Source organism: Dreissena polymorpha, chromosome 13 (genome assembly GCF_020536995.1).
Source record: "Dreissena polymorpha isolate Duluth1 chromosome 13, UMN_Dpol_1.0, whole genome shotgun sequence".
NCBI lineage: Eukaryota > Metazoa > Mollusca > Bivalvia > Myida > Dreissenidae > Dreissena > Dreissena polymorpha.
Window position 1 is genome coordinate 14,973,553 of NC_068367.1, and position 25,862 is coordinate 14,999,414.

At 36.2% G+C, this 25,862-nt stretch overlaps 1 protein-coding gene across 2 annotated transcripts in view; it reads right to left on the reverse strand.

The window, feature by feature from the left end:
• The window catches only part of LOC127855230 (uncharacterized), a 62,271-nt gene that overhangs the window by 10,046 nt on the left and 26,363 nt on the right, over nt 1–25,862 (reverse strand). For both annotated transcript variants that reach the window (XM_052390655.1, XM_052390654.1), the window contains 2 exons: nt 2,811–2,912; nt 903–1,800 (listed from right to left, as the gene is read on the reverse strand). In XM_052390655.1, coding sequence (XP_052246615.1) covers nt 1,226–1,800; nt 2,811–2,912 — 677 coding nt within the window. In that variant the 3' untranslated portion in view covers nt 903–1,225. The remainder of the gene's footprint in view (nt 1–902; nt 1,801–2,810; nt 2,913–25,862) is intronic.

Below are 25,862 nucleotides of genomic sequence, written 5' to 3' on the forward strand. Positions count from 1 at the left end.
TTTCAGAGTAACTCGCCAGTCTGTTCAGGTTTTATGCTGTTTGCTGCTTATTAGTATCATAGGTTTGGAAATGAAGCCTTAAAAACTTGAAATTAGTAAGAAAAGTCTTATATGAAATGGAACTTTCTAAGGGACTACATATGCGTGATAATACGTATCTAAGTGGTATTAGGTTAAAACTGTGTTTATCCAAGGAATCTTAATACATGTAAATTGATAACATGTATGTTATACTTGACGTTAGGCCTATTGACTGCTTCTTTGTAAGGGACAGCAGTAAATGCTTCACAATACCTTAATGTTTCTGTCTTACTGTTTACTTATTCATACTAAAAATGTTCATCTAGAAAAAGATCAACTAGATGCGATTATTGCTTCTTAAATCAGGTGACAAATAAAGTTGTTATATTAGCAAAGAAGTAATGTTTGTATACCTGACCTGTAAATAAACAATGGTTTTGTGTTCTGATGCACGTATATTTTAAGGCCTTAAAATCAAATTCCTTTGCACTCAAAGATCATTGTTGATTATTTAATATTAAGAATTAACTTTATAAAATCACATTTTTTTTCTAACATTATAGAGCCTATGCAATATTCGATTGAATGAAAAACACAACATTTTAATACCAAAATAAGTATCATCTACAGATTCACAACACTTAAGATTATTTTTCTTAATTCATAAACTAATATACCATACTTTACCATGTATTGCACGCTATTCATAACATTCATCCGATTTTTGTATAGCCAATGAAGGATTCTATTATGGATATTTCGGATTGCAAAATGATTTTTTCACAAAATAGCACACTCAGAATAGAGATAGAGAATTGAAAACTGGCCATAGTACATGGTAAAGAAAGGTACTTTCAGCAACAGATAAGAGAACAGTATACCATCATGTCCTCCACTGTAATGTACTGAAGATCGTCTCTCAGGTGGAGGTGGGGCCACATTATTTCGCATGGGGGGAGGTGGTGGGGGCCCAGTCCTTCCTGACCGACCAATAGTTCCCCCTGCGCTGGCGGGTGTGGTCCTACCGGGTGGGGGAGGGGGGCCTGCCCTCCCACTGGGCGGCAGTGTGGGGGGAGGGGGTGGGGGGCCAGAATCTTGCCTAGACATTTGTGGTTTAAGTTGAGGGGGGCGAGAAGACGGGGGAGGGGGTGGTGCTGCAGATCTGTTATGGTTTCCAATTCCTGGGGAGGGGGGAGGCGGGGGTTTATTTGCATTCGATGGAGGGGGGTGGCGGTTTATTTGAACTGGGAGGAGGAGGGGGCGCCCGCGAATTGCTATCACTAATTGAGGGAGGAGGAGGGGGAAATGATAGACTTTCTCTATTTGACCCCACACTATTGCGATCAGAGGACAGCCCTGGTGAAGGGGGTGGTGGCAGCGGCCTGCCAGATATGCTGGGAGGTCGTGAATTTGGGGGAGGCGGTCGATTTAAAGCACCATGAGCTGCGCCCACGGGTGGGCCTGAGGGGGGACCTCGACTTGGGGGAGGAGGGGGCATTGCCTTGGGAACACTCGATGAAGCCCCTGACGAATGAGTCCGCGATACCACATGATTCAGACTTTCACTGCTAATATTTAGTCCTGCTATTGAATTTGACACATTTCCCACATTGCCACTGATACGTGAAAGGTCCGTTTCACTGTGAGCGTGTGTTGGTTTGTTTTCTGCCGGTGGCGGGGGTGGTGGTCCACTGCGGCCTGTGGGTCCGTTGGACAAACCGTTGGCTACTGGCCGGTTGCTACCTCCTGGGGGACGAAGTGGTGCGGAACCAGGTGCTCCTGAAAAATGTATACAAACTAGGATTATGTACCACCATTAATTATTTAAAAGAAGTAAATTTGTTCCCATTAAAAAAGTAAATTTGTTCCCAATATCATAATGTGTTGCATGATCACTGTAAAAGAGAATCAGTATTTTAAGAAAATGGAAATGCACATACAAGTATCAAACAGCATTTGTGCCATTCCTTTATATTGGAAGTCAACATACATTGACCCAAGAAGTTTGACCACGCAAAGCCTTAATTCTAATATTATTGCTTTTTGCCCAATAAAATGTTACAATCCTCCTATAGATATTAAAATATAAAACTGTTAAACTGTGCAAGCTGGGTTCGAATTCAGGGCTTGTGTTGTTTTTTTTTGCTAATTTAGATTACCAACTGTCTGATTGACTTGCAAGGTGCTAATTTAGATTACCAACTGTCTGATTGACTTGCAATCATTTAAGCCTTGTTCTTGGATATCAGGGGTAAAGTGTATGCCAGATTTGCCCGTGCAATCGTTACAGACTAATCAGGGACAAAACTTTCTGCTTTTACAGAATTTTTTATTTAAAGGAAGTCTCTTCTGAATGAAAATCTGGTTTAGGTGGAAAGTGTTGTCCTTGATAAGTCATTGTGGGCTGTACAGGCTTATCTGGGACAATACTTTTCCCAGAACCAGACTCATTCACACAACTTAACCATAACGCATTACGCCAAGTTTTCCCAGAACCAAACTCATTCACACAACTTAACCATAACGCATTACGCCAAGTTTTCCCAGAACCAGACTCATTTACACAACTTAACCATAACGCATTACGCCAAGTTTTCCCAGAACCAGACTCATTCACACAACTTAACCATAATGCATTAGGCCAAGTTTTCCCAGAATTAGCCTCATTCACACAACTTAACCATAACGCATTATGCCAAGTTTTCCCAGAACCAGGCTCATTCACACAACTTAACCATAACGCATTACGCCAAGTTTTCCCAGAAGGAGACTGGTTCATTCAAGCTTACCCCTGCTGGCCCCTCCTGCGGTGCGGCCCCCTCTGTTGGGAAGGCGCGGCACGCCCCCTGCGAACAGGCCCCCCATACCACCCACTGGTGCGGCTGGCATTGCTGAAATGAAACAAACAAACATGTATGTTGCACTGACAGATTACGCATACCCCATACCCCACATAGGTGCAGCACGCATTGCTGAAATGAAACATGCTACATAATGCTGAGTAAAGATGCAGCAAAGGACTATCAAAAATCCCAACCTTTAATTAACTTACGTACTCTTTGAAATATGACATTTAATTCAACTTCAGCAAATACGAGGTATACATGTAAACTAAAAACTCCACTTTTATAATCAATTTTATCATACATTGTTATAAAAATACACAAAATGAAATTCACAATTTTAGTCAAAATGACACACTAATTTTCCAATCCAAAGGGCACTTGCACTATTCCTTACATGGGTAAAAAAACTGATGTAATTATTGCACATTGTTATCAATAGAAAACAAGAGGGCCATGATGGCCCTGAATCGCTCACCTGACTCATTAAGATCAGATGAAAACTATGACCTCTATTGTCTACACAATGTTTTTCTATGATTTGACCTAGTGACCTAGTTCCTGACTCTAGATGACCCAAATACAATCCCAATCCAGATTTCATCAAGATAAACATTCTGACCACAGTTCATAAATATTAGATGAAAACTGTGACCTCTATTGTCAACACAAGGTTTTTCTATTTATTTGACCTAGATTTTTACCCCAGATGACCCAAATACAATCCCACCCAGATTTCATCAAGAATTCTGACCAAATTCATAAAGGTTGGATGAAAACTGTGATCTCTAATGTCTACACAAGGTTTTTCTATTATTTGACCTAGTGACCTAGTTTTTGACCCCAGATGACCCAAATAAAATCCCAACCCAGATTTCATCAAGATAAACATTCTGACCAAATTTCATAAAGATTGGATGAAAACTGTGACCTATATTGTCTACAGAAGGTTGTTCTATTATTTGACCTAGTGACCTTGTTTTTGACCCCAGATGACCCAAATACAATCCCAAACCGGATTTCATCAAGATAAACATTTTGACCAAATTTCATCAAGATTGGATGCAAACTGTGACCTCTACTGTCTACACAAACAAATTGTTGACGGACGGACGCACGGACACACGCAGGCACGCACAACGGACGCCGGACATCACACGATCACATAAGCTCACCGTGTCACTTCATGACAGGTGACCTAAAAATATGTGTCGGAGATAAACATGAACAGTTGTGGTTAAAATCCCATAGAAACAAGGGCTGTTTGTAAAACATGCATGCCCCCCTATATGGGCTATAAGTTGTAGTAGCAGCCATTGTGTGAATACGTTTTTTGTCACTGTGAATGGTGGTGGTGGTGGTGGTGGTGTAGTAGTAGTAGTAGTAGTAGTAGTAGTAGTAGTAGTAGTAGTAGTAGTAGTAGTAGTAGTAGTAGTAGTAGCAGTAATAGTAGTTGTAGTAGTAGTAGTAGTAGTAGTAGTAGTAGTAGTAGTAGTAGTAGAAGTAGTAGTAGTAGTAGTAGTAGAAGTAGTAGTAGAAGTAGTAGTAGTAGTAGTAGTAGTGGTAGTAGTGGTAGTAGTAGTAGTAGTAGTAGTAGTAGTAGTGGTAAAAGTAGTAGTAGTAGTGGCAGTAGTAGTAGAAGTAGTAATAGTAGACGTGGTGGTGGTGGTGGTGGTGGTGGTGGTGGTGGTGGTGGTAGTAGTACTAGTAGTAGTAGTACTAGTAGTAGTAGTAGTAGTAGTAGTAGTAGTAGTAGTAGTAGTAGTAGTAGTAGTAGTAGTAGCAGTAGCAGTAGCAGTAGCAGTAGCAGTAGCAGCATTACAAGACCAATACTTAAGAATGATCAAATGGGAAAAGGTAACATAGCACCAGCAGTAAATATGGGGCTCATTTACAGGTCAGATTTGGAATCTCTGCTGTAAAATGAGATTTTGAATGAATTAAAGGGAGGCAAATCTGTAATAAAAAGAACATGCATAAACCGTAGTTGTTTCCCTTGTTTGAACCATGCTAAATCCTTACAAGTTTGGAAAGAATTGGATGAAAAATTTGGACTTTATTGCATAAACACCATTTTCTCAATTCAAGGGGAGGTAATTCTGTACTTCATGGACCAATAATGCTCATTTTTTGTAGGGTTCGTGTCCTCATTGATATAAAGACACTGTGCAAATTTGGAAAGGATCGGACAAAAAATGTGGAAGATTTTTGAAAGTTTTCACAAAATAGGCAAAAACGAATAAACATGCAAAGTTCAACGAGCTCCTGCGGCCATGTTTTTTGACGAATCAAATTTCTTTGAACAACTTTTTCAGGGGAGCCCTCAAAGGTCATCCCTGTGAAATTTTTTGAAAATCTGATGAGCGGTTTCTGACAAGAAGATTTTTTAAGGTTTTTACCATATATGGTCATGGCGGCCATCTTGGTTATGTGATCAAATTTTTTTTAACAATTCTTTTGTCCCATGACCTAGGGATGCTCCACATGAAATTAAGTTGAAATTGGCTCAATGGTTTAGTAGAAGAAGATGTTTACAAATTGTTTACAGACGGACGGACGGACGGACGCCGGACGCTGAGTGACCACAATAGCTCACCTCGAGCTATCGCTCAGGTGAGCTTAAAAGCGGGGACTGAAGATGAAAATGTCATCAACAATTAAGACTTTTTTCCGACCGTTACACTTTCTTTTATCAATACATTCAGGTTCGCACCTAACCTATTATTTGAACGTAAAATGAAAAAATTCACTTAAACCCATTTAAAACAAGAGGGCCAAGATGGCCCTAGTTCGCTCACCTGAGAGGAGTCGGTTCATTCAATCTTTACCTAATGTCAACCTTGACCTCGATATTGATCAGACAAACATCCTGGTCAAGTTTCATCATTATTGAATCAAAACTCTGGCGTAGGGATCGTTTTTCTTTTTGTAAGATTAGGCATGGTGACCTATATTTTGAGTTGACCCCCCTTACCAAACATCAAACTTTGCTTACAAAGATTTTGCATAATATAATGAAAATTTGGACAATCTTAGGGCAATAATTATGGCATTAAGTATGTGATTTTGCTCATCATCAAACTTGACTGAGATCTTTCAGCAACTTTGATAAAGAATGCTTGAGAAATGTGAAATGTGTGGACAGCGGACAAAGACCAATCCTAAAACCTCACCTGAGCAATCAGGTGAGCTAAAAAGTGTGTTTCACCGATCTGAGCCATTGTCCAACTTGTCCAAGAAATCAATAAAACCAATGTATTGACTAAGTTTCACGATGAATAGCAAAAATATGTGACTTCTATAGTGTTCGATCCCAAAGTTTCTCTCTTTATAATCACATAAGGAAAACTGCCCCGACCCCCTGGCAGCAATATTTATTGATCCATCGGGACCATTTGCAAACTCATCTGAGATATATATGAAACCAATTTTTCACCAAGTTTCATGATGATTGCTCACAAGCTATTTTTTACTATATAAATATAAGAAAACTGCCCCCCCCCCCCCCTCCCCCCGCAGCCATGTTATTGAACTGACCGGAACCAACTCATTTTCCAACTCAACTCTCGTATCAAGGAAACAAATGTTTTGACAAATTTTTAATGAAAATTGGGCAAAAAATGTGACTTCAAGAGTGTTCACATGTTTTCACTATATACATATAGTGGCGGCCCACTGGCGTAATGTTTTTTCACAGATCTGGACAGTTTTCGAACTCGTCCGAGAAATCAATAAAACCAATGTTTTGATTAACTTTCATGATGAGTGGGCCAAAATTGTGTTTAAAAAGGTTTCTCTATAGCCATTTAAGGAAAACTGCCCCGCCAACTGGCGGCCATGTTTTTCAACGGACCGGAACCACTTTTGAACTTAACCAACATATCATTAAGACAAACATTTTGACAAAGTTACATGAAGATTGGGCATGAAATTTGACTTCTACAGTGTTTACAAGTTTTTTTCGTTTTTTTGACCTAGTGACCTAGTTTTTGACTGGCACCACCCAGTTTTGAACATGACCGAGATTTCATTGGGACGAAGCTTCTGACCAAGTTTCATGAAGATCGGAAATAAATGTGGCCTCTAGAGTGTTTACGAACAAATGTTAACGGATGGACGACGGACAAAGACCGGTCACAAAAGCTCACCTGAGCAATCAGGTGAGCTAAAAATACTGCAATTTGAATATAAACAGGCTACTAATGAAGATGTATTAAGCAATGGAATACATGTAAAGCAAATTATATCAGAAGTTGATGTACAAAAAAACAGAAACTTAACCCCAAATCAATCAAAAAAAGCACAAGGACAGACAAGGGCTGTTTGTAAAACATGCATGCCCCCCATATGGGCTGTCCGTTGTAGTGGCAGCCATTGTGTGAATACGATTTTTGTCACTGTGACCTTGACCTTTAACCTAGTGACCTGAAAAATAATAGGGGTCATCTGCGAGTCACGACCAATGTACCTATGAAGTGTCATGATCCTAGGCAAAAGCGTTCTTGAGTTATCATCCGAAAATCATTTTACTATTTCGGGTCACCGTGACCTTGACCTTTGACCTTGTGACCTCAAAATCTATAGGGGTCATCTGCGAGTCATGATCAATCTACCTATGAAGTTTCATGATCCTAGGCGTATGCGTTCTTGAGTTATCATCCGAAAACCATTTTACTATTTCGGGTAACCGTGACCTTGACCTTTGACCTAGTGACCTCAAAATCGATAGGGGTCATCTGCGAGTCATGATCAATCTACCCATGAAATTTCATGATCCTAGGCGTATGCGTTCTTGAGTTATCATCCGGAAACCATTTTACTGTTTAGGGTCACCGTGACCTTGACCTTTGACCTAGTGACCTCAAAATCAATAGGGGTCATCTGCAAGTCATGATCAATCTACCCATGAAGTTTCATGATCCTAGGCGCATGCGTTCTTGAGGTATCATCCGGAAACCATTTTACTACTTCGGGTCACCGTGACCTTGACCTTTGACCTAGTGACCTCAAAATCAATAGGGGTCATCTGCAAGTCATGATCAATGTACCTATGAAGTTTCATGATCCTAGGCCCAAGCGTTCTTGAGTTATCATCTGACAACCACCTGGTGGACGGACCGACAGACCGACCGACAGGAGCAAAGCAATATACCCCCTCTTCTTCGAAGGGGGGCATAAAAATATAAATATCTGGTTTAATACCATATTAAAAATAGTTTAGTTGTTTTCCTTGTTGAACATGAGGCATTTTACTACTCATTTTTCCATTTTAGCCCTACATGAAGTAGTTTGTTTTTTTTCCAATATAAGACTAAAAGTAGTTTGGCTTGGCGATGAAACAGTGATTAACCTTTTCCCACTCAGAAGCAAAGTGGAAATGGCTATGTGCAAAGAGCATCAAACCAGAACAGCCTGTGACCTGCGAGTAACTCGCAGTCTGTTCAGTTTTTATGCTGTTTGCTGCTCATCAGTATGTAAGGTTTTGAGTTCAAGCCTTAAAACCTTGGATCTAGTAAGAGAGGTCTTAAAATCAATATAATTTTCTAAGGGACTACAATGCGTCAAAGTACGTATATAAGCGGTAATGAGTTATACAAGGTCACCGTTGAAGGGAGAGTATCAGATGACAGGTGACCTGCAATACAAGTGAACAACAGGACTATTCAACATGAAATTCTTTCCCACTAAGATACGTATTTTGACGCATTTGTAGTCCCTTAGAAAGTTATGTTTTATTTAAAGACCCTTCTTACAAGAATCAAGTTGTTAAGGCTTCAGCTCTAAACCTTAGATACTGATGAGCAGCAAACAGCATAAAACCTGAACAGACTGCGAGTTACTCGTAGGCTGCTCTGGTTTTATGCTGTTTGCAAATAGCCATTTTCACTTTGCTTCTTATGGGGGAAAGGGTTAATGTAAATACATCATCAGCCCAAATATACAGGGACGTTTATTTACAAGACAAACATCCTGTGTGCCTATTCAATATTGATTGTCAGTCAATCCACTCCTAATAACAGTTTATTTTGTAAACTAAACATTAAATAGAATACATCAGATTCTGGTGATACAGGCACTTGAAATAGTGTTCATATGAGTATTTGCAAGAAAATGTTAATCAAAAGTTTAAACTTAAAATTTGTGTGTATGTTAATTATTTTGTACAGGACCATGACATATCAACATAAAGAACAATTTAACTTACAGCGTAACATGTGCCATTATTTACCTAAGCCATGAAAACACAAAAACAAGAGCACCGCCTTGCGGGTGCAGACCGCTCATCTATTTACTTTTTAAAGGTGAAGGGTCTTTCATTTTCAATCACAAAGGAGGGAGGGATGGAGTGAAGAGGGGTGTATAGTGTGGGGGCGTGGACATTTATAACATTATCTTCCAAAAATGCGAAAAAAATTGCAAAAAAAAATAAAATTCGGGAGGGGGTGGGTGGGAGGGGGGGGGGATTCTTGAGTGCGATGGTTGGACGGTATTTCAAACATAAAATAATAAAAATAAATATTTGTGTTTTTAAATTGTTTCCAAAAAAAAAAATTGGGGGTGGGGGGTGGGGTATAGTATAGTGTGAGGGTGTGGTGGTCATTTGTGAGATGATCTTTAAAAAAACAAAAAAACAAGGGCTGTTTGTAAAACATGCATGCCCCCCATATGGGCTCTAAGTTGTAGTGACAGCCATTTTGTAAATATGTTTTTGTCACTGTGACCTTGACCTTTGACCTAGTGACCTGAAAATCAATAGGGGTCATCTGCGTGTCATGATCAATGTACCTATGAAGTTTCATGATCCTAGCCATAAGCTTTCCTGAGTTATCATTGGGAAACCATTTTACTATTTCGGGTCACTGTGACCTTGACCTTTGACCTAGTGACCTGAAAATCAATAGGGGTCATCTGCCAGTCATGATCAATGTACCTATCAAGTTTCATGATCCTAGGCATAAGCGTTCTTGAGTTATCATCCTGAAACCATTTTACTATTTCGGGTCACCATGACCTTGACCTTTTGACCGAGTGACCTCAAAATCAATAGGGGTCATCTGCGAGTCATGATCAATCTACCAATCAAGTTTCATGATCCTAGGCGTATGCGTTCTTGAGTTATCATCCGGAAACCATTTTACTATTCTGGGTCACCGTGACCTTAACCTTTGACCTAGTGACCTCAAAATCAATAGGGGTCATCTGCGAGTCATGATCAATCTACCTATGAAGTTTCATGATCCTAGGCCGACATGTGCAAAGCAATATACCCCCTCTTCTTCTAAGGGGGGGGGGGGGGGGGTGGGGGGGGTATAGTATAGTGTGAGAGTGGTGGTGGTCATTTCTGAGATGATCTTAAAAAAAAAAATAAAAAAAAATAAAAAATAGGGGGTGGTGGATTCGGGGTATGTCAGGTAAGAGTAGTTTTGTCAAATCTAGTCATAAATAAAGAAGTTATGGCATTTTTAGCAAAATTTTATAATTTGACCTTGACAGTCAAGGTCATTCAAAGGTCAAGGTAAAATTCAACTTGCCAGGTACAGTAACCTCATGATAGCATGAAAGTATTTGAAGTTTGAAAGCAATAGCCTTGATACTTTAGAAGTAAAGTGGATCGAAACACAAAATTTAACCATATATTCAAAGTTACTAAGTCAAAAAAGGGCCATAATTCCGTAAAAATGACAACCATAGTTATGCAACTTGTCCTTTTACTGTACCCTTATGATAGTTTGCAAGTGTTCAAAGTATGAAAGCAATATCTATGATAGTTTAGGGGTAAAGTGGACCAAAACTTAACAAAATTTTCAATTTTCTAAGTATAAAGGGCCCATAATTCCGTCCAAATGCCAGTCAGAGTTACATAACTTTGCCTGCACAGTCCCCTAATGATAGTTAATAAGTGTTGCAAGTATGAAAGCAATAGCTTTGATACTGTAGGAATAAAGTGGACCAAAACACAAAACTTAACCAATTTTTCAATTTTCTAAGTATAAAAAGGGCACATAATTCTGTCAAAATACCAGTCAGTGTTACATTACTTTGCCTGCACAGTCCCCTTATGATAGTTGATAAGTGTTGCAAGTATGAAAGCAATAGCTTAGATACTTAAGGAATAAAATGGACCTAAACACAAAACTTAACCAAAATTTTCAATTTTCTAAGTATAAAAAGGGCACATAGTTCTGTCAAAATGCACGCCAGAGTTATCTAACTTTGCCTGCCCAGTCCCCTCATGATAGTAAGTGTACCAAGTTTGAATGCAATAGCATTGATACTTTCTGAGAAAAATGGACCTAAACACAAAACTTAACAAAAATTTTCTATTTTCGAAGTATAAAAAGGGCACATAATTCTGTCAAAATGCATGCCAGAGTTATCTAACTTTGCCTGCCCAGTCCCTTATGATAGTAAGTAAGTGTACCAAGTTTGAATGCAATAGCATTGATACTTTCTGAGAAAAGTGGACCTAAACGCAAAACTTAACCGGATGCCGACGCCTACGCCAACGCAGACGCCGACGCCAAAGTGATGACAATAGCTCATAATTTTTTTTCAAAAAATTGATGAGCTAAAAAACAATATGTATATTTATATAATTATGTGTGTTAAAATGTTAGATATTTGTCACTCATACTCACTAGTAATCAGCTTTCAATACACATGAGTACACCGTTCAATTTGCATAATGTGAAGTTGTGTTTTTCAGTTGTATGTTAATATTCCTCAATAGCGTCATTCTTTGTACAAAACCCATCAAATTAAAATTACATGAAAATACTGTCATGCACTTCGTTTTTAATAGGGCTTTGAAGTACGTTTATTTTCAATGCACCCATTACACTTTCTATCACTCATTTGTTTATCACACTAGCGTACTCATGCCATTGATAATTATATTTTTATAATTAGATGTATTACTATTGTAATTTATTGAAGCTTTTCTGCAAAAAAAAAAACAAAACTGCTTATGCATAGAGCTCTTTGTTGTGTCAAATTGTCGGCCTTTCAGTCTTCAGATAATCTTAACTTTGATGCTAATGCCGCGTTTTTTTAAAGATGCAAATAAATGTATTAATAAATTCGTTTTGCACTAAATAATATATTTTTGAAATATTATTAAGGTGTTTTTTTCGGAGGTTTTTTTTCCATTAATTGACTAAACAAGTGTCGTTATCCATATGTTTTGCGTTACTGCAAAGACCTATAAAATACATTTTTTTAGTATTTTAGCTGTAGAGCTGTAACATGATTCCAAGATGAAAATCTATTCACCTAGATATATTCAAATTCTCTTCATATTCCGTATAATCACCTAAAAGATCGTCAAGATCAATATCACTCTCTCATGATAAAAAGTTCGGTTTTTTTACATGACATAATTCCAGCTCACAAAATTTAATTTAAATCCAAACAACAATTTTTTATCTCTGATTTAAATTAGAACAAGAAAAATAATGGAAGGCATATCAAAAATATACTTAATATACTATGTTATGATTTTAGAATATAGAGTTTTACCAATTAAGACCAGTTACAAACAATTAGCGGTAATTAATTTCGCGAGAATCTTTAATAAGTTTTAATTAAAATATAATCTACTTGATGTTGCAGCTATTAAAATCAACACAACAATACAAGCGTGAATTATTTGTAACAAGTTAAAAGTAAAAAGTCCAATCAAAGACATAATATGAGTGAATGAACCGGCAAATTTTCGCCGCTGATCACCACTTGATTACACACACACAAAACAAATACACGAAAGCATTTAAAACATTTTATTTTTAACAATCAATCTCAACTTCAAACAATCATTTTAACAACAAAAATGTGATAATCGCCCGAAAATAATTCAGTAAGTAATTTATTTATCAGACATTGGCGAAGCGGGTATTCTCTACGTCTTTGGCTTTTTGAATCGCAGACTCGCAGTAGTTAGCAGCAGTGTAATGGCGAACAGTCACGTGACTGACAATATTGCGGCGGTCAATTTATCGATTCTGGAACGTTATATAGTGGGGGACATAAAAAGCAATTGACAGGCAAAGAGCAATAGGAAATTCAGACAAACTAAATACAGTCCAACCTGTCAATAAAGACCACTCAAGGGATTTGGTTGTTGTGGTCTTTGTTCACAGGTGGTCTTTATTCGCAGGGTCGATCGAAACTTTGCAAAATATGCTAGTAGTTTTTTAACAGGTACCTTATCTATGTATGTGCTCTATTGTTTAAATGTTTGAATACTTATGCATGTATAATGAAATAAAGGTTTGAAAACACAGTTTTGTTTTACATTTGTATATTTATTACATGTTGTATACCTATTCCCTTATGTTTTTATTATTTATTTAATTTATCATAAACTGTATAAATAACTATTGACATACATGTATGCGTACATGTACATGTAGTTCTAAAAAGAACAAAGTACAAAATACACATAACATAGCAAATTTTTATACATGAAATACATGAATCACTACTACACAACTAGTAAAGTTGACAATAATGGACAATAAATGACATCTGATATTTATATAAGACTGAAAACATCCAAGAATAAGATTCCAGACAGATACTCAACGTACCAGTAGAAACAACAAAACACAATAAGCACTACGACCCCCGTCCCCCTCCACTCAAGACACACACAAAATCAAAACACTCACTTAAAAAATCACTTATTTTACTATGCTTGACACTACTCTTGACTTCACCCCGCTCACCACTCTGAATCTTAAATACAATGCTGTTTCTTTTTACAAATGACTCGAGCCAGCCATTGCTAGCCTTAAAGTCCAAATATGCTAACTCACACGCAAACTTCAAGGCTTTCTCCTGTATCATAGGTCCAGACACAGGCAAAAGCCTTGCACTTGCGTCAACAAACCACTTATGCACTAAGTCATTCACTGACGCGAATTCTGAATCACGCTTAGGGCGTTTACTTTCACAGTTTACGATCTCCTCGAATTTGTCCATAATCTCATGTTTACGCTTTAAAATGCTCTAAATTTGAGTTTTTCCTACACCAAGATCACTAGCCACTCGTCTACAACTGTGTCCTTTACCTAACAAACTAATGACCTTAACGCGTTCTTCCAACGTAAATAACTTACGCTTGGAAGCCATGATGGTTAACTTGAACTGACAATTTACTTTTCTATAATCTATGAACGTTTTATTACGGAGAAATTTAAGAAGAGAATGACTATCAAAATGTTTGTCTTTAATAGGCATCGTAAATAATATGAAACCGTTAATTTCCTAAATAAGTTTATGAAAGCCCCAAATTTGTCTTTGATATTTTCGGCAATCAGTACATTAATCGCGAGTCACTTAAATACAAAGGCAAATTTTTACATTTTGACAAACTGTCAAATGCATAAAAGAAGCAGGGGACTACCAATTAGCAATGCATGTTAAATAAACAAACAACTGCTATCGAGTGCAATAAACTGTCACTTGCCAATATCTCCATAGCGACCGACGAGTCCACTGGTAAGATGTGTATCACGTGACTACGCAGCGTCCTGGCGGTCATTTTGTTTTTTGAAAGTTGCGAAATCGTTGATGTTTATGATTGCAGTGGTCGTTGTGAGCTATCAAAATGGAGATTTGGGAATGTAAAAGGGTGGTCGTTGGTCTTTGTTCACAGGTGGGCTTTATTCGCAGGTTCAATATATAGTGAAATCGTTCGGGAGGAAATCGGTGTGGTCCTTATTGACTGTTGGTCGCTATAAACAGGCGGTCGCTCGGGCAGGTTGGACTGTACATACAAGACAGCCATAATGGCCCATAAGCATTCACCTTCAGTTCCCTGACCTCAATTGTTGAAGACTTGATCTGTCTGTGATCCCACTTGACTAACATTGAAACGTGACTTTTAGAAACATTTTGACCAAGTGTAATCAAGACTGAGTCATAAATGTGGCCTCTTGAGTGGTAAAATGTTTTTTACAAGATTTGACTTGGTGACCTAGTTTTTGGATGCATCTGACCCAGATTCAAACCTGACTTAGATCTTGTTAAATATTCTAACCAAGTTTCATCAACCTTTAAATGTTGGCCATAGAGAGGAAAGATTAACAATTTGAACGTTAAATGAACATCCAACCCTTTATTAGTATCCACTTATAAAATGAAAAGTAAATGGCCTCCTTACAAAATCAATAAGAAGCACAACATCCATTCAGGCAATTTCCTTTCAATCAAGCACATACCGGATTACAATAATGTATACATCAAGTTTAGAAACCAGATAACAATTACCCACTCACCCTACCACTGCATGTATGTATACATATGTGTACTTGTTGATTTTCATATATATTTATTCAACTTACTTTCAATATATAAAACAAGTCATTCTAAGGCATAGTTTAAAGTTATTAATAAGGATAATGGTAAAGAAATTAGTGAACCAAAAATTCCTGTGATTGACGCTGTACTACTGTGGTCAGAGGAAAAAATGACATACAAATAAAGCAATTTTTTGCTACCATTATATTAAAAACTTTGTTTAAAAGTTTAATAAAATAATCACTGCATACATTAGGTTTATTATCCAGATAGTTCATTATTAAACTGATAAAATGAAGAAAAATGTTGTTCATTTCTAAGCATGAAAGCCAAACACTGAAGGTAAGCCCCACTATTAATTATTGTGACATTTACAAGGCAAAACTTACATGATTGTTATACCCATATTTTTGTAAATGTAATTTTTCTGCTGCATGTTTTTATTCATCTTAAGGAAGAAATCATTGATTGATCAAAACAGCACAAATAAAAGACAATCTTCACACAATATGCAAGTCAGGAAGTTAAATCTTAAACACAATGATCAGGGATTTCAATTGAAACAAATTTATGCTTTTTGATGCAAGTATTTTTAAAGTTTCTGACTTTTGTCTCCTAAAAATAATATCTCTTGCATCATTTTGATGCAAATGTTACCAAGAACTCAACAATAAAATGTATACCTAAAATCAGGGATCATATTTTCCCGCAACATCAATCGGTCTGGATAAAAATGGGGAAAAAGTATAGGAAAATATATGTCCGAAGTCATGACAAATTACGTTAAAACATATACCATTGATTTTGCCATTCATGAAGGTGGTATAATAAATGTACAAGTAAAATTCCCATAGGCATTTTTTAAACGGAATATACGAGCTTTATCAACTGGTTTTATCATTTTTATTTCATTGTTGTTTCGTGTGCTGTTTTATCAGACTTTTTTATCGCTATCAATGGTATTAATCTGTGTAAGTCTATACCGATGTTTTAAATCGTTGTCGACTCGATACTAGCTTACAAAGGCACTGAACCAAACAAATGTCTATGCGTAGGTTGGCTAATGGCTACTGACCATAACAAAACCAAATCATTAAGAAATAATTCGTGTACGTTATAGTTTGTTGTCAAATAACCCACGGCCGATAGTTTAGATGCGTAGGGATTAAATCAAGAGTGCGAAGCATTTGAAACCACGCATCTAATTTTCCGGTCGTGGGTTATTAAACAACAAGCTACTGTACAAAGTACACGAATTATTTCGATTCTAACACGGTTTTACTAAAGATTTATACAATGTATATTATTTTTCTTGTGTAGTATTTTATGTGAAGTTCCGCCCATAATAATAACTTTCGGCTGTTTTGTCGATCAGATCCGCGACTTTCATTCATAATTATATTACCGGATTATTACGCTGGTGGAAAATGTATCGGCATGGTTTGTTTAGTGACAGCGCGTGCTTTCAGACATGTCTTTTCGGATGCGTCTTTAATCCGCTGTTCACAAGGTTTTGATTCTTGATCTGACGTGCAATAAACTGGTCCTGACCGGTTTAGAGACTGCAGCGAATGGTGTAACACCTAATCGAGATAAGAATGTCATTATGGTGTGTTAGCATGTACATTGTGTAATCGATATCATGACATGGGAATTTTAGCAAACAGAATCAGACCAACTATTTGGGATTTTCAATCGGTCTTTCATGACCCCAATCGGTCTAGGACCGACAAAACCGAAAAAAATATGATCCCCGCCTAAAATGTCTGCCTTGTATTGTATTTCACTTAAACTTTATGCAAACAACTTTTGTGGACCAATTAACAATTATGCAGAAAGAAAATAACTCTTGACTTATTTTGACCCCTGAAGATTCCAAGCGACCCCTAAACATTGCAAACAAGGGATTAATTGACTCTAAATTTTCAAAATCTATTGAAATACTTGATGATTCTGAAATTTAATCATGGGTGGGATTATGAATGATAACATGATGGTTACAATTATTTTAAAGCCTATTTATGCTATACTAAATACAGGGGTCTGGCTAGTGGGCGAAGTGGGCGATTTGCTCGCCAAGGGAATATTTATGTCGCTAATTAATTTCATGAAGGCGACATAACTTCTCCACCTTTTAATTATTTGTTTGTGCCACACATTGACCTTTAAAATCAATTTGATGTGGAGAATTGGACACAGGAGAATTCTCAGTCAGAAGTTGCCTCATTTACAGGTCATGCAAAGTTGAACATTCAAATGCACAGTCGGGAGCTATTAGAGTTCTTAAAATTGTTCATAGGTGAAGCCTTGATTAATTGCCTTGTGCTGGCTACCAATAACTATACTTCAGCAAATTAAAACAATACAAAGGAATGATCAAATGGGAAGAGTTAACCTAGCACACTGGCAATAAATATAGGGCTCATTTATGGGTAAGATTTGGAATCTGTGCTGTAAAATGAGACTTTAAATGAATTTTTATTTTAAAAAATTGTAGCACAATATAAATTTGATTTAATCTTGATTTTCTTAAAATTTACATGGAAGTAAGAAGATTATGAATATTACTGGTTTTGTTAAACTTGAAGTTTTATTTGATAAACCTGTACAGGAAAAAAATAATAAAAATTACCAGAATAATTTACAATCAATTAGAAATAAGAAAAATGTAGGTTTTATACACTTGACATCTCTTATTATAAATGAAATGCAGCCTTTTGAATTCCATCACCCATTTCAGCCTCTATTTTTGAAATAGCATATCAGTTATCACATAAATAGCATGTTAAGTGTTAAATATATAACTTTAACTCAGTTAAATACACCAATAACAAAAATGAACACTTAAGTGAGTGTGTGTTTGTATTTGTAAATGTTGTCCCCCAAAGTGTGAAATAAGATTGTTTTTGATTAATGATAATTGGCAAATTTAATGAGGGGTATAAGACAAGTAAAGAGTTGATTGAAAGCTGAACGGAAATACTTCTTTAATTTGCTGCAAAATACATGTAAAATGAAGACCTATGACGCAACTGTACAGAAGTGACAGCTCCCGAAATTTTGAGCTAAGCTTGACCACTGGATGCAAAAGTACCATTTCTCCCCGAAAAGTTGCCACTTCTCCCTATTTTGGCCTTTGGGAGAAGTGACTTCTCCCTAAATTTTGAACCTTGCTAGACCCCTGAAATATATCCTAAAGAGAAAATAGTTTTGCAAGTAATTTAAGTTAAATGTATGTTTTAAGTCAACCCATAACCACAACATACTTCTATAAATAATTTACTTTAATAAGCCTTTTATTTTAAACAATTGTATCACATGACTCACTTCTCTTCTTTTTAAAAACTGTTTGTCTTTTTCAAAGTTGACAAAGTAACCTTACATGACTATTTTAAAGAAATAACTATTGAAATATGTACATTTGAATTAACTTTATACAAGTAACTCAAGATAATATATTAATACAAAATGCAGAATAAAGTAACTACATCTGAGTTTCAATAGGCTTTATAAAATGCAGAATAAAGTAACTACATCTGAGTTTCAATAGGCTTTATGTATTTAAGGAAAATAAAGTTCCATTTTATTAAATGTTAACTTCTTCATAGAAAAAGCAGGTGTGGTAAAACAAACATATTAATCTTTTCTTAAAAGGCTTACAGCCACTATAAATACCCTCATAATATCTCAGATGTCAGTGATTGTCAATGACTGGATACATGATATTGAAATACTACACTGTTAATGCAAATAACAGAAAACAAGAATTCCATTCTTGTTTCACTATCATAATTTTTCAATGCAAAGGCATGATGTGATTTCATGGAGCTTTCTTGGATGGTTGAAAAAGGGACAACGTTATCTTAATTAACCCTTTACCACTAGACTTGGATATGTATTTTGATGCATTTAAAGTCCCTTAGAAAGTTAAATTTAATTATAGACCTTTCTCACTAAATTTAAGTTTTAAAGGCTTATTTCCAACCCTAAGATACTGATGAGCAGCAAACAGCATAAAACCTGAACAGGGTTTGATCCCAACTGTGGGAGCGTTCTTTAGATCTCCCTCAAGGACACAAACTACTGTTTATAGACCCAGGAAACGGACTCATGAATGTTTCAAATAAGAAATAAGTACTTTAAATGCAATTGAGCTAAAATAATTGGGTTTAAACTAAACACTGCATGTGTAGTTTAACTGAACAACAGGGATTCCCTGGCTAAAAAAAGTCTTAGCCAAATTAACCTCACATGAGCAAAATTCTTCTTAATTTGCCTATTTTATGGTTAAGAAAAAGGCAAACATTATTTTCTTAAGCCAATTTGGCCATTTTTTACCCCTAGTCTAATTTGGAACATTGCAGGGTGAACCCTAAACAAGCTTTAAAATCCTTATCTTTCTGAAAATATATAACTGAACGTTTAAGATTGTCCATTTATGCATAGAGAACCTCTGATAAAAGATCTTGTACCAAATTCTTTAAGCTACAAAACTTGATAATTTTATGTTTATGACAGCTTGGAATGTAACCATTAAGAGAGGAGTATTTATCTACATGATAATTGCGTTAGATTCTGTTAAAATAAATAATATAATACATAAATATGATCATAAACTTCGGATGTAATATGAATCTTTGAAAAGGCTACTAGGTCATGAAACACTCACTAAGTTGCAGGTCAATAATATCTTTATGAATACATGCCTAAGTTTAGAAGACAATGCGCATGTAACAAGAAACCTAGATTGTCATATACAGGGATCCTATTTTCCCGCAACATCAATCGGTCTGGATATAAATGGGGAAAAAGTATCCGAAAATTTATATCCGAAATCATGACAAATTACGTTAAAATATATACAATTTATTTTGCCATTCATGAAGGTGGTTTAATAAATGTACAAGTAAAATTCCCTTAGGCATTTTTTTAAACAGAACATACGAGTTTTCTCAACTGGTTTTATCATTTGCTATTTCATTGTTGTTTCGTGTTTCATAATTTTTTGTCATCGTTGTCAAGACTCATATATTCTTTCATTAAATTGTGTTTCCTTGAACACTAAAAATAAAATACATTTTCTTTACAACATAGAATCAAAAAGAAAAAATATGAACAACTTGTTTCAACCTCATGAAAATATCTGGATTTGATAACACTTCTGCTTTTAAACTTCCCTATAGACTGATAGCGACTGATAGCAAAACATCAAATGATCTTATGCAATTGTAGATAGTGGCCAACGAAAGGTATTTAACATATCAAAACTGATAAAAAATAAAGCCACTGGTTTAGAAACAAGAGGGCCATGATGGCCCTTCATCGCTCCACTGTTTTTTTTTGCGAAAAAAACGTGTAATGCGCATGGGTTGAAATGTACTCAAGCATGTGACTTTCTCTTTCTATCCCTCGTCCCACTGGGCGCTTAAAGTTGGAAGGATGAGCATTTTTATATATGGAAAGTTACTACCGTGTTAACTAAACAGACAAAAAAGCCCGGGAATTGTTGCACAGGTCCTTTGCTTATAACGTAGGTACATTTATCTCTCCAAAAGATATTGTCGTTCTTTCTATTTCACATATTTTAAGATGCTGAAGATCAAATCTACGCATTTGATTTGAAACAGATTCACAAGACCCATAGGAATCAAAATTCCTTAACCCTTTACCAAACAACACATTTTGGACTTTCCCAATTTGAAAGAGGTTGCAGACGTCAATTGAATTAAAATGGAATATGAAGGAAATGATCAGGTAGGGTAGAAATAATTGTGATAAAAGGAGAAATTGCTCATCAACCCACACATCCCTAAGACCAACAAGCCTGAGAATATTATGATAATCTAAAGATTAGTTCTTTATATTTATAAATGTATTTAATTAAGTAATACATTTGACTTCTAAGATCAATTCATAACTAATATTAAGAAAATTATAAAATGGTCAGAAATATATATGGATTGTTGAGCAATTGACAATCATTTCAACAATTCATGATCAGTCACGATTCACAAATGGAACAATGAATCATTAGTTATTAAAAAGCAGCATATACGATAGTTAAGAACATTGTACTTCATTAATTTCAACACCTTCTCTTCGATACAAAGTTTGAGTTTACCGTGCAGTATCATATAACGTAAAACGTTGTGTATAACGCGCATTTATGTATAACGCGCATCTACTTTTTAAAGCTAAAAAATCGTGAAAAAAAGTTTTTGAAGCAAAAAAATCGGGGGAAAAATTCCGTACCGCAGGCTAACTGAAAATCGTTATATTTACATTGCCGATCTTAAGTATTCTTTTATTGCTTCAATTATAAATTATTTTTAAGACGATAACGATACAACTAGTTGGTGGTTTTTTTTAATCATATTATGCTTAAAAATAAATGTTTGGATTTAAATGAATTATGCATGAAATGCACACTTTCCACGAGGATACCATCAAAGTTTTCATCATATGTCTCCGAAGTAACTGTCCACGATTTTATCGTGGAGTACACATAACGGATGGATTAGTTATAACTAAGAAACTGACATTATTGATTGGTATTGTCACCTGGTTATTCATGCATGACTAATTCACAACCGCGCGTTTTATTTACAATGCCGATATCATGCGTTCTTTTTGAGTGTCTAAAATTGACAGGAGACTTTAACGACTCAAACTTCTCAACACCATCAAAACATGAAAAAGATAGAAAATATATATGTTAACTTTATAATGTTTGTTCATCTTATTCAGATCGTCAATATAACACTATTATTAACATAGTTACAGTTAAAACACTGGAAAACAGAATGATGCGAATTACCGCTACTGGGTAACTGACAGCGAAAAAATGTCTTGGCATGTCTGTAGTTGTGCATAACGCGCATCAAGTTTTTAAAATGAAATTTTGGGGTAAAAAAGTGCGCCTTATACACAACTTTTTACGGTATTGACTTTCCTTGAAATAATTATGTTCATGGAAGCTGTGTTATTAAAATCAATAATATATTATTAAACTGGTTTTAACACTATAAAAAAGACACGAAATTAACATGTCATCCAAAATATTTTAATCCGGATATATGGTCACTTTCGACATATCTAAATAAAACCCGACTTTTTTCAGTTTATAAGAAAAACATTCATAACACATGTTCTTACTTCAATGCCTTTGTTACATAAGCAGTCACCATCTGACCTAAAATGGCACTAAATGACAGGGTTTTATCTCATGTTTACAAGATGTTGATGTTGTTGGTCACAGCCAAACAGCCGCAGTAATCTCCACTGGTAAACGTCATATGTTCAGTTTTGTGACCCCCTGGGCCGGGTCAAATTTGAGCCCAGGGGAATAATTTAAACAAATTTGGTAGAGGACTATAAGATATCACTACATACCAAATTTAGTAGCCCTAGGCTCTATAATTAAGAACAAGAAGATTTTTAAAGTTTGCACAAAATAGGCATTATTTAAGCATATGTTCATTTTTGTGACCCCTGGGGCAAGGTCAAATTTGTTCCTAGGGGCATAATTTGAACAAACTAAGTAGAGAACTATTAGATGTTACTACCTACCGAATTTGGTAGAAATAGGCCCAATGGTTATGGAAAACAAGATTTTTATAGCTTGCACAAAATGGGCCCGATATAAGCATATGTTCAATTTTGTGACCCCTGGGGAACGGTCAAATTTGATCCCAGGGGCTTAATTTGAACAAACTTGGTAGAGGACTATAAGATGTCATTACATACCAAATTTGGTAGCCCTATGCCATACGGTTATGGACAAGAAGATTTTTAAAGATTGCACAAAATAGGCCTTATATAAGCAAATTTTTGATTTTTTGACCCCCCAGGGCAGGGTCAAATTTGACCCCAGGAGCATAATTTGAACAAACTTGGTAGAGGACTATTAGATGTCACTACATACAAAATTTGGTAGCCCTAGGCCCAATGGTTATGGACAAGAAGATTTGTAAAGTTTGCACAAAATAGGCCTTATATAAGCAAATTTTCAATTTTTTTACCCCCCGGGGTAGGGTCAAATTTGACCCAGGGTCATAATTTGAACAAACTTGGTTGAGGACTATAAGATGTCACTACATACTAAATTTGGTAGCCCTTGGCCCAATGGTTATGGACAAGAAGATTTTTAAAGTTTGCACAAAATAGGCCTTATATAAGTAAATGTTCAATGTTTTGACCCCCCGGGGCAGGGTCAAATTTGACCCCAGGGGCATAATTTGAACAAACTTGATAAAGGACTATAAGATGTCACTACATACAAAATTTGGTAGCCCTAGGCCCAATGGTTATGGACAAGAAGATTTTTAAAGTTTGCACAAAATAGGCCTTATATAAGCAAATTTTCAATTTTTTAAAGCCCCGGGGCAGGGTCAAATTTAACCCCAGGGGCATAATTTGAACTAACATGGTAGAGGACAATAAGATGTCACTACATACCAAATTTGGTAGCCCTATGCCATACGGTTATGGACAAGAAGATTTTTAAAGTTTGCACAAATAGGCCTTATATAAGCAAATTTTCAATGTTTTGACCCCCCGGGGCAGGGTCAAATTTAACCCCAGGGGCATAATTTGAACAAACTTGGTAGAGGACTATAAGATGTCACTACATGGCAAATTTGGTAGCCCTAGACCCAATGGTAATGGACAAAAGATTTTTAAAGTTTGCAGAAAATAGGCCTTACATAAGCAAATTTTCAATTTTTTAACCCCCCGGGGCAGTGTCAAATTTGACCCCAGGGGCATAATTTGAACAAACTTGGTAGAGGACAATAAGATGTCACTACATACCAAATTTGGTAGCCCTATGCCATACGGTTATGGACAAGAAGATTTTTAAAGTTTGCACAAATAGACCTTATATAAGCAAATTTTCAATGTTTTGACCCCCCGGGGCAGGGTAAAATTTAACCCCAGGGGCATAATTTGAACAAACTTGGTAGAGGACTATAAGATGTCAATACATACCAAATTTGGTAGCCCTAGGCCTAATGGTTATGGACAAGAAGATTTATAAAGTTTGCACAAAATAGGCCTTATATAAGCAAATTTTCAATTTTTTAAATCCCCGGGGCAGGGTCAAATTTGACCCCAGAGGCATAATTTGAACAAATTTGAAAGAGGTTCACCACAGAAACATTCCTGAGAAATTTCATCAGATTTGGACCAGTAGTTTAGGAGAAGATGTTTAAAGAAAAAGTTAACGCACGCACGCACGGACGCACGCATGGACGCACACACGACGGACACAGCACCATGACATAAGCCCCGCTGGCCTTTGGCCAGTGGAACTTAAAATGAAAGTATGCTATCATTGAAACAGCTTCTATTTCTTGCAAAGATTGGTACTTGATTTATATTATTTTCGTTGAAACCAAAATGATTCATAGGGCTTATTTTTCCTGGGTTTCCTTATGAAAAGAATTACAATATTCAACCACAGTTAAAGTTTAAAGTCTTAAATCAGACATTATAAAAATATTTATGAAATAAAATTGAAACAAATAAGCCATACAATGTATTTTATTTTTTGAATCCCCCAAATTTCTTGTCAACAAAATTTAATGAATCTACAGAAATCCCTGTATGGAAGAAAATATCATTTTGACTGGGCTACGTCTAAGAAATAAAATTACCCCAATAACCACACTGAGCGCAAAACTATTTATATTCTACTATTTTGCACACAACAAGTGACCTACTTAAGTGTTCTGTATAACGCAGACAATATTTGTTTTTTCAAAAAAATTGCTAGATCATCAGTTTTAGCACTTTACTAGGCAGTTTCTTGGAGTTTCTGGGACTACATTCAAAATATAAGAATGCGCAAATAGTTTGTTAAAGAAAAAACCAAACTTTTTTGCACTTAGAATACAACTAGGGGTCATGGTAGAAAAAATAATAGTGTGAACAAGATACACAATCAGAATAGTGATGTGCTGATCAATTGATTAGTAAATTAATCATGACCAATTGGCTGCCATGACATCACAATAATTGGGAACAAGAGCACCACATAACGGGTGCCAACGCTCGGCTGCGGGTGCAGTTTTGAACAAGATGTGTTTGTGAAACACAATGTCCCCCTATATGATGTTTGACCTTGTAGGATGACCTTGACCTTGTGAAGGATGACCTTGACATTTCACCACTCAAAATGTGCAGCTCCATGAGATACACAATGCATGCCAAATATCAAGTTGCTATCTTCAATATTGCAAAAGTATTCATAAAATAAGCGATTTGGGCCACATATATTTGACCTCTGACCTTGAAGGATGACCTTGACCTTTCACCACTCAAAATGTGCAGCTTCATGAGATACACGTGCATGCCAAATATCAAGTTGCTATCTTCAATATAGAAAAATTTATTGCAAAATGTTAAAGTTGGCGCAAACAGACAGACCAACAGACAGACCAACAGACAGACCAACAGACAGACCAACAGACAGGGCAAAAACAATATGTCCCCCACTACTATAGTGGGGGACATAATAAATGAAAGCTTGTCAGAATTTTTTATTCTTTAAGAGGTCACAGTGACCTTGACCTTTGACCTAGAGACCCAAAATGGTTGTGGCATGTAGAACTCATAAAGGTGCATCTGCATATGAAGTTCAAAGTTGTAGGTGGAAGCACTTTGATTTTAGAGCCAATATTGAGGTTTTAGCAT